Below are 15,279 nucleotides of genomic sequence, written 5' to 3' on the forward strand. Positions count from 1 at the left end.
GAATTTTGGGAACTACTTTGTAGAGTTACTTTGATGGAATAAATAGATATTTCTAGAATTATAGGATTTGAACCTATGCCTAAGAATTCAACAATCTTCATAGCTCTTGAACATTTTTTTCAAAATAATAAATGTCTTTGAGTTAATCACTGCTTGATCTTTTTGGGATCCATTTAGGAGCAACAAGAACATCATGGTCCCCAACCTTTGGATGACTTTGACATTCCTTTTGGTATGTATATGCTTGATTAATATAATGTCTAAGTTCAGAGTTAAAACCAGCTTTCTAGAAATATGTACATAAAAATGGGACCAACTTATTTTCATGTATCTTTGACAGGATAGCTTTTGTGTGTGTGTGTGTGTGTGTGTGTGTGTTTTGATGTGTTATCCAATAGAGCAGTGGTTGACAAACTATGGCCCATAGGCCAGATGCATTCCATGCCTCTTTTTGTAAATCAGGTGTTACTGAAACACAGCCATGACCATTTACTTATCGTCTCTGCCAGCTTTTACACTGCATCAGGGTTCACTTGTTACAAAAGGACCTATGGTCCACAAAGCCTGAAATATTTACTCTCTGGCCCTTTACAGAAAAAGTTTGCCGACCCCTGCGTAGAACAATGCAATTAATTAAAATTTCAAATAAGATACTGTTATATAAAGTTTAAAAGGGAATTATGGAAGAACATGCCTGAATTCATCATAGAATATACATGCACGTTAAAGTAAAAGAAACAGTTCAGAAAAGAGAATTTGTTTATAGATAGTAAGCTATTTTCTTTCTTGAATTGGTCAGTTTATTTCTTGCACCTGAATATGTGTATTCCCCAAGGCTCTCTCCTCAGTAATTTTCATACACATACCCACAAACCCGTGAACACTTTTCTGCCTCTAGGACCATTCATTCTTATGACTTCAATTCTTAAATTTTTTTTTTTTTTTGAGGAAGATTGGCCCTGATCTAACATTCACTGCCAATCCTCCTCTTTTTGCTGAGGAAGACTGGCCCTGAGCTGACATCTCTGCCCATCTTCCTCTATTTTATATGTGGGACACCTGCTACAGTGTGGCTTGATAAGCAGTGCTAGGTCCACACCCAGGATCCAAACTGGTGCACCCTGGGCCGCCAAGGCAGAGAGTATGAACTTAACTGCTATGCCACTGGGCCAGCCCCTTACATTTTTTTGATGACACTCAAATATACATCTGCCCTCTCTCATCTTTCTTTTCTACCTTCACCTTAAATTCAACATGTCCAAATTTTATTTTATTTTGTTTTTTTTTGAGGAAGATTAGCCCCAAGCTAACTGCTGCCAATCCTCCTCTTTTCACTGAGGAAGACGGGCCCTGAGCTAACATCCATGCCCGTCTTCCTCTACTTTACATGAGGGACGCCTACCACAGCATGGCGTGCCAAGCGGTGCCATGTCTGCACCCTGGATCTGAACTGGCGAACCCTGGGCCACCGAGAAGCGGAACGTGCGAACTTAACTGCTGTGCCACCGGGCCGGCCCCTGTCATGTCCAAATTTTAAATTGGCATCTTCCTGTTAGTGATAGCATCATTCTTACCTTCAAAGTCACTTGATTTATCCCTCACCTCTATCACCCCATGCCTTCACTTAGCCCTTGACCTGGTCCTCCCTCCCTTTCTCGAAGCCACTGCCCTGCATCAGGCTTCTGCGTGCCGACAGCAAGCAGGCGTCTCCTAATGGACCTGCTTAGCTTCCATCTCTCAGCTTCCTAATCCATCTGGTATTCTTTCCCACTCACTTGTCTTAAAACCACTTTATTTGCATTCTTAATAGCTTATGTTTTTGTTTTGTAAAGGTAATACATGTTCACTGGAGAAAATTTAGAAACTACAGATAAGGAATAAGAAGAATATTAAAATCTCCCGTAATCCTTCTGCCTAGAGATAACCAGTGTTAATATTCTTCCAGGGTTTATTTTCTAAATATCCCTACTTAAGTATATCTGCAAATACATATACATATACACACGCTAGATGTGTACTGTGTCATTCCAGACAACAGTAATTCTCTAATTCTCTGACACCAACTGGGTGTCCTATAAATAAGTTATTTTTAACACTAATTACCTGGAGTTAGCATAGACCCCACAGAGTAAGGGCTCAGTCCCACAAGACTCCCCGCTTCAGATGGCAGCTGTAAACGGGGTCCCCAGACACCTGTATTTCTGCTTGGTCAACTACAAATTCAGGAGTTCCTATGACCCCTCGCCCCGCTGGTTCTCTAGTTTGCTACAACAACTCACAGAGCTAAGGAAAGCGCTTTACTTATGAATATAGTTTCATTATAAAGGATGCAACTAAGGAACAGCCAAATGGAAGAGATGCATAGGGCAAGGTATAAGGTTAGGGTCACAGAGCCCAGAATCTCCCTTAGCCTCGTTGTTTCAGGATTTTTATTGAAGTTTCATTATGTAGGCATGATTGATTATATCGTTGGGAGTTGGTGATTGAATTCCATCTCCAACTGCTCTCCCCTTCCCAGAGGTGGAGTGGGGCTGATAGTCCTAACCCTCTGATATGTGGGTGGTTCCTCTGGTGACCAGCACCTGTTCTGAAACTATCTAGGGATCTGCCAAGAGTCACCTCATTGGCATAGACTCAGATATCATCAAAAGGGGCTCATTATGAATAATGAAAGTTACTCCTATCACTCAGGAAATCCCAAGGGTTTAAGGAACTCTGTGTCTGGAACGGAGGACAAAGACCAAACATATATTTTTTATTACACTACAATGCGCCATAATTGATTCTGTCTTCTGATTAGTCTCCCTGGGTGATCTTCCGGGAAAATCTACATCTAAACCCAAACTCCCATAATAGACTTTGAACTTTGATTCTACTGTCTGCTGAGCTTTTCCACTTGGGTGGAAATGACGTCAAGTACAGCATGTGCAGTCTGAATTCATTATTCCTCCCCCATGAACTGGTTTGTTCTCCTGTATTCTGTATCTCCGTTTGTGTCACTACCAACTTAGCCCCAAAACATAGGTTATTCTAAATTCTGCCTTCCTCCTCCCCTTCTCTTCCAGTCAATGACCAGTTCTTGCCTCTTTTGCCTTCTTTGTAACTCTTGAATTTATCCTCTTCTCCATCCCTCACCATTACTAGGTACTTACTGAAACTGCTGCTGCAGCCTCATCTATCTGATTGCCTTACTTCAGTTTTATCTGCTCAAATCTATTTCCCACACACTGGCTGGGGTCATTTTTCTATAACATCAGTCTGATCATATCCCTTTCCTGCTTAACAATTTCTACTGGATCTTCATCAGCCAGAAGAATATCTGGGTTTCTAGGCTGGGCATACAGAATCCTCCCCAATTGTGGTTTTGATGCTGCCCAGCTGCCTTTGAGTGTCAACTTAGACACCAGCTCATTCAGAAAGTATGTTTTGATAACTTCTTGACACCCAATACCTCACCTCCCTTGAGTTAGGTACTCGGCTTCTGGGCTCCTGGTAATGTGCTGGCTTCTCAATGATTGCTTCCAATGTTTTGTTGTTATATTTAAGAAATGCTACAAGAGGATGTTAATACTTCAGCCGGATTGCATTTCATGGCCTCTGTAAGAAAGAAAGCTAGAGAATGTCAGGATGCAAGTACAAATACAGACTCAGGTAAAATGCTGTTTTACTTTAATTTAAAAAATTAATATATTTTGAAATACTTAATGTATCTAGACTTTTTCCTTCAAAACAGTGATTTAAAGGGAATTTTAAATTGTGATATTAGTTACTTATCCTAGGTTCTTGTCCCCAACCTTGGTATATACTTTAGAAATTTTAAACAAAATTAAGTTTTAAATTGAATTTGTAACTTAATTAAAACATAATGGGGGGGGGGCTGGCACCGTGGCCTAGTGGTTAAGTTTGTCACACTCTGCTTTGGCAGCCCAGGTTCGCTTCCTGGGCTCAGACCTACCAGTTTCAGGGACCATGCTGTGGGGGCCCACATACAAAATAGAAGATGAGCGCAGATGTTAGCTCAAGGCAAATATTTCTCAAGCAAAAGAGGAAGATTGGCACAGATGTTAGTTCAGGGTGAATCTTCCTCAGCAAAAAAACCCCACAAAACAACGTAATAGGGATTTTTGTTCGGAAATGCCATGGACTACATCCTAAATCAGTAGAAATAATGTTTTGAATTTGGATTCTCTATGCCATTAATTGCCTTCGCTGGAACTTCTTGCCTAAGATTGAGAGGCTTACAACTATGGCTAGCAGAGTTGAGTTAGGAAGAGGATTAGATTGGGTTTAGTGTGGAAAGGGTATGTGTAACTGTGTCCAAGAACAGAGGAAATAAATGTTGGAGGAGTTGTTTGGAATTTTGCCTGACAAACTTCCTCATTAATGTAAATGCTCTCTGCCCTTTGTGTTATAGTAATTCTTTATATGATATTTGGAGAACAGTTTCTCTTAATTGTGTGTGGAACTTTGTAAGTACCTTTTTAAACCTCTAATTTTATATGTTGTAAAATGGTATTTGTTGGTATGGTTTCAAAATAATATATCATCATTGTAGAATATTTGGGTAATATAGCAAGCTACCAAGAAGATGAAATTAACTATAATTACACCACTTAGAAGCAACATCTTGATGATGTTTTTTCTTTGTCTTTTGTACATTTTACAAAGTTAGATGTGACGTATAGTACAGGTGTCCTCCCTCACTATCTGAACTCTCATTGTCCAGATATTATTGTTGTCGTCCCTGAGAGTTTAACCCTTCATGGGTCCTAGTGTTTGTTTTTTCCCAGGTACTGGGAACACTCTCCAATTAGAGTGTATCTTTAACATATTTTGTTATTTGTTTGCATTGTAGTACATGTTTGCTGCAGTGTTGACAATAATTTGTATCTGATGTGTTCAGTGTTATTGCATATTGCACACAAACTAATGGCTCAACTGAATGTTAATAAAAAGTGATGTTTGAAATGCTTTATCTTATTTGGCAATCCTTGATGGATTGTTATTTAGGTGTTTAAGAGTTGTTTAGGGGCCAGCCCCATGGTCGAGTGGTTGGGTTCGCGCTCTCTGCTTTGGCGGCCCAGGCCTTTGCTGGTTTAGATCTTGGGTGCAGACGTGGCACCGCTCATCAGGCCATGCTGGGCAGTGTGCCATATAGCACAACCAGAAGGACCTACAACTAGAATACACAACTATTTACTGGGGAGCTTTGGGGAAGAGGAGAAGAAGAAGAAAAAAAAGAGTTGTTTAATGAAATTCGCAAAAATTGGATGGGCTGGGACACCCTTTTTTCCACATTTAAAATAATGCAGTAAAGTCTCCTGGTACCTGACTATTCAGTGTATTATCAGGAATGGATTAGATGTGGGTAATAGGAGTTACCTGTATTTTGTATCCTTTGCTTTTCACTTTGATTTCTGCTTATGCCAAACATTTCCGTGTGTCATCAAAAAATACATTGTAAGTGTTTTCCTTCTTCCAGCTGTGCCATAAAATATTTAACATATTCCTTATTGAATGCACTGGCTGGTTTCCAGTATTTTTCTCCTATAAATAATGCTTCAACACTTCAAAGTATTTTCTTGCATAAGAGCCTTTTTTTGTCATCACTATGATTTAGCTAATTTTTAAAAATCTTTACCAATGTGATTGATCAAAAGAAGGCATCTCACTGTTATTTTAAGGTTTGTTTCTTGATGAGGTTGGGCATGTATAAGATGTTTTTTGATGCAGATGACAAGTGTGCATTTGAGAAACGTTCTTCAATGTATCTTTGAGAAACCCCTTGGCGGTGCTTTGCTTCTGGATCTTCTTCCAAAGTTGGCAGCCATTTGCTAGGAATCTGTTATCTGGGTAATCAGGCCCAGGATATAAATAGTAATAAAATCTGAATCCATCATATTAATTTTTAAAAATTAAATTCTTAAGCAGTCAATCTGCTTTTCTACCACTACCACCTTTTATACACAATATCTAAAAATCTGCATTCATATACTTAATTTTTTCTGTTTGTGAAATCCTTTTGCTTTTTCTGTTTTCTCTTTTTGCCTCAAATCTTCTAATTGACTACTAGATAAAGAAGCTGCTTCTCAAGAAGTTGTTCCTGAATGTCATAAAAATCAACAAGACATTTCGTCCACATCAGGTGTGATTTCTTTCTTTTTTTTCTGATAATAACATGACTAGTTAAAGATTGTTGTCTGTGTGATGCAGACACCCTCCCATAAAAAAGCAGTTAAACCAATCAATTGATTTAATAGAGAATGATAATTTAAGTATTTTCATTTTCCTTTTTTCTAGTTTTTTGGTTGACACATGGTTTTAAATTCAAGGCTTGGTGCAAGTTTCCGTATTCAATATGACAACGAGTTATATTTTGCATGTGGAATTTGAAAGTAATGTTCTATTAAAAATAATTGCTAGGATATAAGATTAGAGTCCTAGAGTGAAAGGCACAAAGTTAGACTGTCTGCTGACCTGCCCTAACAGGGTTCTTTGCCTAAGAAGCTAATGACTTTTGTGAAATTTAGATGTTAAACATTTTAAGTGGTAAAATTTAGCTGTGGGCTCTGTGAATATATTAAAAACCATTGAAATACACCCTTTTAAAGGATGTGGATTCTATCTCAATAAAGCTGTTAATATAAACAAATGAATAACAAGAAAGAGTGTTGAAAGTAAAAAAATTAGTTACGGGTTAATTTCCTAAAGTCTGGTTTTATTGAAATTCTAAATAAACAAACTCGACTTAATAATATATCTGAAATGGAAATAGGAAGTTATAGCATTTTCTTGACGAGATTTAGATACTTTATTGTTCTTGTGAATTGTTCATATAAGGAAAGCAATAGTCAGTCTGCATTTGATTATGAATTACCCTGGAGTAAACTGCCTGTAGAATAGAATGGAATTTGCTTTAATTTATTTATACCTGTGAAACTTCTACTTAGATTTTCAACAAATGCATTTTATGTTATTGGTTGCTAACTTCTTCTTACACAGTTAACGACTCAGAGCTATTTACAGATTTTTTTATATTCCTAATTTTTCTTTTTGTAATTTTCAGAACAAGAACCTTTGAATGTTCCTCAGCTGTTGGCTCCAGATGTATATCTAAATCTCAAACTTTCCACTGAAATATCAAAGAAACCTTTGTCACCCTCAGCATCTGATAGGGTACTAAATTTGGTTTGCGTTTTATTCAGAAGTTTTAATGATACCTTCATGCTAAAATTTATTCTGGTCATCCACATTATTCAGTTGTATAGATGAAATGAGGCTAAAAACTTCATCTAGGTAGCATTGTTGGAAAGGTAAAAAAGTAATGTAAGATTTAAGTACTGTGCCCCCAACTGTTGTAAACTAAGACAATAACACATACTTCCTGCAGCTTTCCCTAAGTTAGGCTCATGTAAGCTCTTTTTGCCTTTTTTGGGAGAGGGCTGGGTAGAGTGGCCATATAGAGTAAAAAGAATGTAATCTTCTGTGATTTTACGTGTTTTTGCTCAGGTTGGATACACTTACATAAATGTGATTGACATTGAAGCAGATGATCTACAGGAGTTACCTGTCAGAGAAGAGCGTTCCGATGATAATATCAAACAGCAAGGTGATCATCCAGAAGTCCTGTCTTCTGCACAGTTACATTATATGGCAGCTTCTGTTACTAACGCTGTTCCCCTGCACAAGTTCAAGCATCAAGGTAATAATTTTTTCTTACTTTTTAAGTAAATTTAAAACATTTTGAAAAATTCTTTCATACAGCATTGTTACCCTACTTATGTCTTTTAGCTCTCCTCCTGCAAACCCACTGTACTTTTGGATGTTTGTGTTCGCATTTAGAAATGTTCTATTAATCTTCTAAGTACCTTGTTTAGAAGTTGAGAATCAATCTTTATATACCTTTCATGTTCTTGATAGAATTTGCCAATTCCACTGTGGATTTATTTTTTAACCCTGCAGAAGTGTCTCCATCCTGTCTGGATGGAAGAAGCTGGAGAGCAGCCGTTGCAGAAGTGAAGGAGCCTGGTGTTCCCTCACTTACACCACCAGACATACAGCAGGACAAAGGTGAATGCCCCAGTGTACATATAGCATGACCCTCCTTCTGAATTACTGTCATGTTAGAAATAAGCACTAAAACTTCGATATTGCAAAAGACACCAGAAAAAGGCTTCTCCCTTGCTAAGGAGAGTGGGGGTAGCTAGATAAATAAAATAAAGTCATGGTTCCGAAGTTGGGACCCATGACTATTTTGCAAGGAGACTGCAGATGTATTTGTGCATATATCTTTTCTCCAATTAATGAGGCTAAAAATAAATATCCTGTGGGATTTCATAAATGTTCTGGTATTAAAAGGAATTCTTATATTTAAAAATGTGGGAAATTCTAGAATAGCTCATAGAAAATACACAGGGGTGGTAGCTAACGGTCCTTTATTAGTAAAATATTCAGTTTTATAGTCATAAATCAGGCTGCATTATTGTAAAATATTTGCAAGATTTAGAAGGCTGTTTCTTCAAAACCTAGGTCTCACTTCCGGTGAATGATTAATCTCACATACACTTAGACTTCCTGCACCAGAAACCCAATGTTTCTTCTGGGTTCCACAGCTGTTGGAAGGAGTGGACCCAGCCTTGTGGTTGTCAGATGCTTGGGAGCAGAATCCAGCACTGCCTATTCATTGTGTATCAACAGTGGGCACTCAGGAGACATGAGGAGCAAGGAAGGGATGGGTGGCAGGAGACCTCACCTTAGGATGTGTTGGGGCACGCATGCGTGTTACAGCTGGATAGACGAGTAACTGCCAGCATTTCAGATTTTGAATCCTTTGGTCGCTCTCTCTCCCCTGTCATAGGGCTGCTAGGTGCATGGGTGGTGGAGGGAGGATGTATGAAGCTAGCAGTCTTTCAGGCTGGGCAGGTGTGTGGAGAAGTGAAAAGAGCATGGCTCTTAAACTCAAATAGAATAGACTTGATTTCAATCCCAGCTCTGTTACATAATAGCTTGGAGACTTTTTGCAAGTAAATTAACTTTATCTACTTCTCACTTGTATCTCTGTTTGACAAAACCTCACAGGGTTGTCATGAGGGTTACATCTAGCCAAATGCCTGTGGCTACTTAAGTACCCTGTTAGTTTCCCTTCATTTTCACAGCAATCAACTTCTGAAATTCTGACAGACTGGTACCAGATCCATCTCCCTATGACCCCTGAATGCCTTAGGCCAGCATTTCAAATGATCATGGCTGCAGGTTAACTTCCTCTGTCAGTGAGATCAAGTCTATAATCAGCTTTTTGGAGGATTCTTCACTGGAGAGACTGCCTGGTCATGAAAATATGTCAGTGGACCCTTCTACTCTTATTAAAGAGAAGAACTTAAAAATGTCAATTTAAAAGGAAGAGTTTTATATTTTGGAATTAAAATTCCATCACGGTATTTACATAACATACTTTAAAAATTCAGAATATAGTTACAGAGTAGAGTTAAGTGGGATTTGCATTATAGGAAAAGGCTGGGAGAAGGGAGGGACAAGGTCCCTAGGTATTTGACAAAAAACAAAAGCAAAACAAACAAATTTCTGTTTTAGTGGAGACTTGCTCACTATTTTGAATGATAGTAGCTTCCTGTTTTAGAAACTATCTCCCAGTAGGAGTGCCATCAGAAACGGCAAGCAGAGCTTTGCTGGGCGGAGGGAGACTATTTCAGGGTCAATGGAACTCAGTATTTAATCCTCCTAGGTGTTTTTGTTTTTTTTTTTTTTTGAGGAAGATTAGCCCTGAGCTAACTACTGCCAATCCTCCTCTTTTTGCTGAGGAAGACTGGCCCTGAGCTAACATCCAGGCCCATCTTCCTCTACTTTATATGTAGGATACCTACCACAGCATGGCTTTTGCCAAGCGATGCCGTGTCCGCACTGGGATCCAAACCGGTGAACCCCTGGCAGCCAAGAAGCTGAACGTGTGAACTTAACTGCTGTGCCACCGGGCTGGCCCCATAGGTGGTTTTTTCTGTTAGTCACTGTGAGTGGAGCAGGTTCTCTAGAGAAAGCAAAGCTAGTTTCATTATGTATGTAGGGCATTCTGGATTTTGAGCATGTCCATCTCTTTTGCTGCATTTTCTACTTGAAATTTGTGCACCAAATTCTCCCCTGAGAGTGATTAAGGGAGACACTTCAGGTTGAGAAACAGGAAGGGTAGGTGGTCAAGGACTGTGAGAGTCAAGCTAAAAAAGGTAGCTCCAGAACAGGTAGGGAAAGATTATATAACTGCCCTTGCCAGCAGTGGAATTTACCACTATCTTCTTGTCGGAAGGTTCCCCTTAGACTGGGACTGAAATATAATAAGCACTTCTTACATTTCTTCAGTAATTCACATTTTTCAGAGTATTGTGTTGCATAATTTGATCTTCATAAAACCTCTATGAGTTCAGTAGGACAGGCATCCATGATCCTCATTTGACTCACTCTTCATTCAGTAAACACTAAGGTAGGTACCAGGTGTTGGGGCTAAACAGGAGCGTAATTCCAGGCTCTCTACCTGTGGTTCCACCTGTGAGGGGAAGGAAGGAAGTGCTGTCACAGTGGTATGGATGAGATTCTCGGGAAATACAGCATCGGGTCCATCTGTGGGGAAGATTGGGGCTGTTTAGGGGGGGAGACACCTAAATGGAGTCTTAAAGGAAAGTAGGATTCAGCAAGAGTAAGAGCATACAGACTATGAGAATAGATTGTGCAATGACTCGGAGGTTTGATGGAGCTGTCTGAGTTTAAGAAAAAGTTCATTAAGCTTGGAGTCAATGGAATGGTCTTTTTTTTTTGTTTAATAAATAGCAAGAGATGAGCTGGAGAGGTAGACAGAGGAAAGAGTGTGAATAAAGTTATCTGTCATACTGAACCATTTGAACTTTTAAGATGAAGACATTAGAGGACTGCTGAAGGATTTCAGGTGGAAAAGGAGCAATATCAGATTTGTATTTTCAAAGATCTCTCTAGGGCCTGAGTGGAAGATGGACTAGATAGGGTGAAATAAGTTAGAGATATGGATACTATTTGGGGTCCATCTGTTGTGAAAGCTGCAGCTAAACTGTGGTGGTAGGAATGGAGATGTTTGGTAGGTACGTCATCAATATTTGATGTCACTTTGGATCTGAAGGAAAGAGAGGGACCTTGGGTGACTGTTAGGCTTCTGGTTTTGGAAACTGAGTGAATAATAGTGCTATTCACTGAGCTGCATAATAAGGAAGAGGGAGCAAGTTGGAGGGGCAGAAACTATGAGTTTGGTTTGATACGCTTTGGGGACAACCTGCATGAGATGTCCAGGACACAGATGGACTTAAGGGGCTGGCTTTCAGAAAGTCCCGTATGAATTCAAGTCACCTGTGCATCAGTGACATCACTCAGAGAGAGTGAGTAGAGCGAGGAGTGTGCTGAGACTGGCACCCCAGGAAATACTGATGGGAAGAAGGAGTGGGTGGCAGAAGAGAAGACCAGAAAAAAGATGAAGAAGGAAGAGCAATACGGGGAGGAGGAGACCCAGAAGCCAGAGGAAGAACGCATTTGAAAAACGAGGTGTTTCAAATTTGGGACAAGAATCAACTGAGTTTTGGAGTGGGGAGAGTCGTTGGCCTTGGTACTTGTCTTGGGCGGTTTCATGTTTGCCTGAGATCCCACGTAGAGTCAGTAATGGCCAATACTGGGCCTAGCTTTTACTGTGTGATGTTGTTGGTTTTCAAGTAGAGATTTAAAAAGTCATAAAAATATTAAAGTTGCTTTTCGATGAACTATATTTTTGTAGTAGAGGATAAAAGTAACATTCAAACTGTTTTCTGTATGGAGCTTTATGGTAATAGCAACATTGTTATGTATTCTTCTCTCAACAAGACAAATCTCAGAAGTCAAGATGAAATGGAATTTCTAAGTGCATTAAATTAAAACTGGTTTGGAAGGGCATGTAATGTTAACTTAAAATGAGGTCTTAAAAATTAGATCATCAGCATCTACTTCTTTCTTTTAGTCAATTCTGATGTTGCCATTATTAATATTTAGTTGTGCCGAAGCCAGATTTTCAATTCAAAGAACAGAGCTCAAAGTCGGATGCTGGAGAAGATTATCTGCTGTGGGAAGTGCTGCACGATGTCTCCGTCGCTCGTCCTGCGCCGAGCTCTGCAGCTTGCCGGCTAGAGCATCTCACCTCTAAGCTTCAGAAAATTGATGAACAGCTGTTAGCAATACAGAGCATTGCTGAAAATATAGAGCAGGATTTCCCCAGACACGAAGTGCTAGACCGACACTGCGATAAGGTAGACTGTCTTTATTTTAGTTTTTCTGTTTGTAACCGAGTTAGTAGATTTGTAGTGTGATATACCATGAGTCACGTGATTTTTAAAAATAAGGGAAATATGTTTTTTTTAAGCTAGGGTTTCTTAACCTCAGCATGACTGACATTTAGGCCAGATATCTTTTTGTTGCGGGAGGCTGTCTGCGTTGTAGGGAGTTTGGTAGCATCCGTGGTCGTGACCCACTGGCTGTCAGTAGCGCGCCTGCAGCTGAGATGGTCAAAAATGTCTCCAGACGTGGACACGTATCCTCGGGGGCAAAACTGCCGCAGTTGAGAACCACTGCCTTAAGGTTTCAGGAAGTGAACCTGTGCTTCCTACCAGGAAAATAAATAATGATTTACAAAGCCAGAATGTTTTAAACAAACCCTGCTGTAATTGAGTATCATTTTCTTTGGGAAGATGTTTATAACTTTACAAATATTTTTGTCCCTATATTTGGAAAACTCAGTTTCTTTTAAATATTTATACAGTGAGGCAAGTAGTCCTTAGAAATTTTCTGTATCTTTAAAAAGATTCATAATCAAGAGATTAATGTTTGTGTGTAATGGTATATCATGGTAGGTAGATAAAATAGTAAGCAAAGTCTCAAAAAGTAATTATTTTGTACAAACATCATGTCCCTTTTTTTTTAGGAAGTAAAATTTATATAATAAAGATTAAAGAACAAGGGGTTGGCCCCGTAGCCGAGTGCTTAAATTCACGCGCTCCGCTGCAGGCGGCCCAGTGTTTCATTGGTTCGAATCCTGGGCGCGGACATGGCACCGCTCATCAAACCACGCTGAGGCAGCGTCCCACATGCCACAACTAGAAGGACCCACAACGAAGAATATACAACTATGTATTATGGGGCTTTGGGGAGAAAAAGGAAAAAATAAAATCTTAAAAAAAAAAATTAAAGAACAAATAGTAAAAGTATTTTGCAGGTGTTAAAGGCTAATATTGGGAAATGCAAATTAGTCTGCAGGAAAGGAATTCCATCATTGACTTACCTAACAAATATTCCAGGTTGCTAGCATGTTGACATTTTAAAAGATGTCTTTATTAGGTTTACAGTATTTAATCCAAACATTTAACATATATTAAAAAGTTAAGATTAAATATACATGAGACTAAACTGAAAAAATGTTTACTATAACAAAAAATACTATTAAGTAATGATACAATGATGTTTATTTGGTTATTTTCATTTTTGTTTAACTCAGACTTAGATCTATCACTTCCAAATGAATGTTGAATGTCGAAGTTGTCCTTGGAACTCCTTATTCCAAAGAATCTCTTTCGAAATTGCCTTCTGATCTAGTTTATTAAGCAAAACTAAAGCCAGATATGTTACTTAAACCTGAATCTAGGGTTGCTCACTCTCGCCAGAGTTCATGAATGATTCATTCTTTCAACAAACGTTTATTGAGCTACTGCATTCTAGGCCTTGTGCTAAGTTCTGGGAATAGAAAGATAGATAAGGGATAGTCCCTGACAGGGAGTTTAGAATCTAATAAAGAAGATAGACTTATATGTACCCCAATAAATACATATGAACAGGGTGTGGTGAGCACACACAGGTACACCTGGCTTGCTGTGACTGGACAGGTAAGTGAAGCTGTGGCATGAGAGAAGGCTTTGTAAAGGGGACTCTTGAGCTGCTAATGAATTGATATTCATCGGTTAGATAAGGAAGAGCTGATGAAACATTATAAACAAAAGCAGAAGGAGTCAAATGGCATAGAGTGTTTGGGGAACTGTGTCAACATTAGCTGGAAGTAGGGCTTGGTGGGACTGGGCTTTAAGACATGTGGCAGTAGAGGTAGGTAGGGGCAGATAAGGAAGGATGGAAAGAATAGTTTGCAATGCCAGGTGATTAGGATTTTATCTTATAAGTAGGCAGTGGGGAACTATGGAAGAATTTTTTTTTTTATTGAGTTCATAATAGTTTACATCAGTGTGACATTTCAGTTGTACATTATTTCTCGACTGTCACCACATAAGTGCTCCCCTTCACCCCCTGTCCCCCCCTACCTCCCTTCCCCTGGTAACTGCTGAACTGTTTTCTTTGTCTCAGTACTTGTTTATATTCTACATATGAGTGAAATCATCTGGTGTTTGTCTTTCTCAGACTGGCTTATTTCGCTAAGCATAATTCCCTCTAGGTCCTTCCATGTTATTGCAAATGGGATGAATTTGTCTTTTTTTCTGGCTGAGTAGTATTCCATTGTATATGTATACACCATATCTTTATCCAATCATCGGTCAATGGGCACTTGGGTTGCTTCCATGTCTTGGCTATTGTGAATAGTGCTGCAATGAACATAGGGGTGCGTATGTTACTTTGGATTGTTGATTTCAAATTGTTTGGGTAGATAGCCAGTAGTGGGATAGCTGGGTCATATGGTATTTCTATTTTTAGTTTTTTGAGGAATCTCCATAGTGTTTTCCATAGTGGTTGCACCAGTTTGCATTCCCACCAGCAATGTGTGAGGGTTCCCTTCTCTCCACACCCTCCCCAACATTTGTTACTTTTAGTCTTAGTGATTATAGGCATTTTAACAGGTGTAAGGTGGTATCTTAGTGTAGTTTTGATTTGTATTTCCCTGATGATTAGTGATGTTGAACGTCTTTTCGTGTGTTTATCAGCCATCTGTATATCTTCTTTGGAAAAATGTCTGTTCATCTCCTCTGCCCACTTTTTGATTTGGGTTGTTTGCTTTCTTATTGTTCATTTATATGAGTTCCTTATATATTATGGAGATTAACCCCTTGTCAGATATATGATTTGCAAATATTTTCTCCCAATTGGTGGGTTGTCTCTTTGTTTTGATCCTAGTTTCTTTTGCGTTGCAGAAGCTCTTTAGTCTGATGAATTCCCACTTGTTTATTTTTTCTATTGTTTCCCTTGTCTGAGAGGACACGGTATTTGAAAAGATCCTGTTTATTTCAATGTCAAAGA

The 15,279-nt window shown here is 39.0% G+C and overlaps 1 protein-coding gene across 7 annotated transcripts in view; it reads left to right on the forward strand.

Annotated features, from left to right (window-relative positions):
- The window catches only part of CPLANE1 (ciliogenesis and planar polarity effector complex subunit 1), a 115,627-nt gene that overhangs the window by 69,385 nt on the left and 30,963 nt on the right, over nt 1-15,279 (forward strand). For all 7 annotated transcript variants that reach the window (XM_070519747.1, XM_070519750.1, XM_070519748.1 and 4 more), the window contains 7 exons: nt 178-232; nt 3,547-3,651; nt 6,074-6,145; nt 7,067-7,176; nt 7,510-7,702; nt 7,963-8,070; nt 12,046-12,299. In XM_070519747.1, the coding sequence (XP_070375848.1) occupies nt 178-232; nt 3,547-3,651; nt 6,074-6,145; nt 7,067-7,176; nt 7,510-7,702; nt 7,963-8,070; nt 12,046-12,299 (897 nt within the window). The remainder of the gene's footprint in view (nt 1-177; nt 233-3,546; nt 3,652-6,073; nt 6,146-7,066; nt 7,177-7,509; nt 7,703-7,962; nt 8,071-12,045; nt 12,300-15,279) is intronic.

The sequence above is a fragment of the Equus asinus genome, chromosome 10 (assembly GCF_041296235.1).
Source record: "Equus asinus isolate D_3611 breed Donkey chromosome 10, EquAss-T2T_v2, whole genome shotgun sequence".
Lineage (NCBI taxonomy): Eukaryota > Metazoa > Chordata > Mammalia > Perissodactyla > Equidae > Equus > Equus asinus.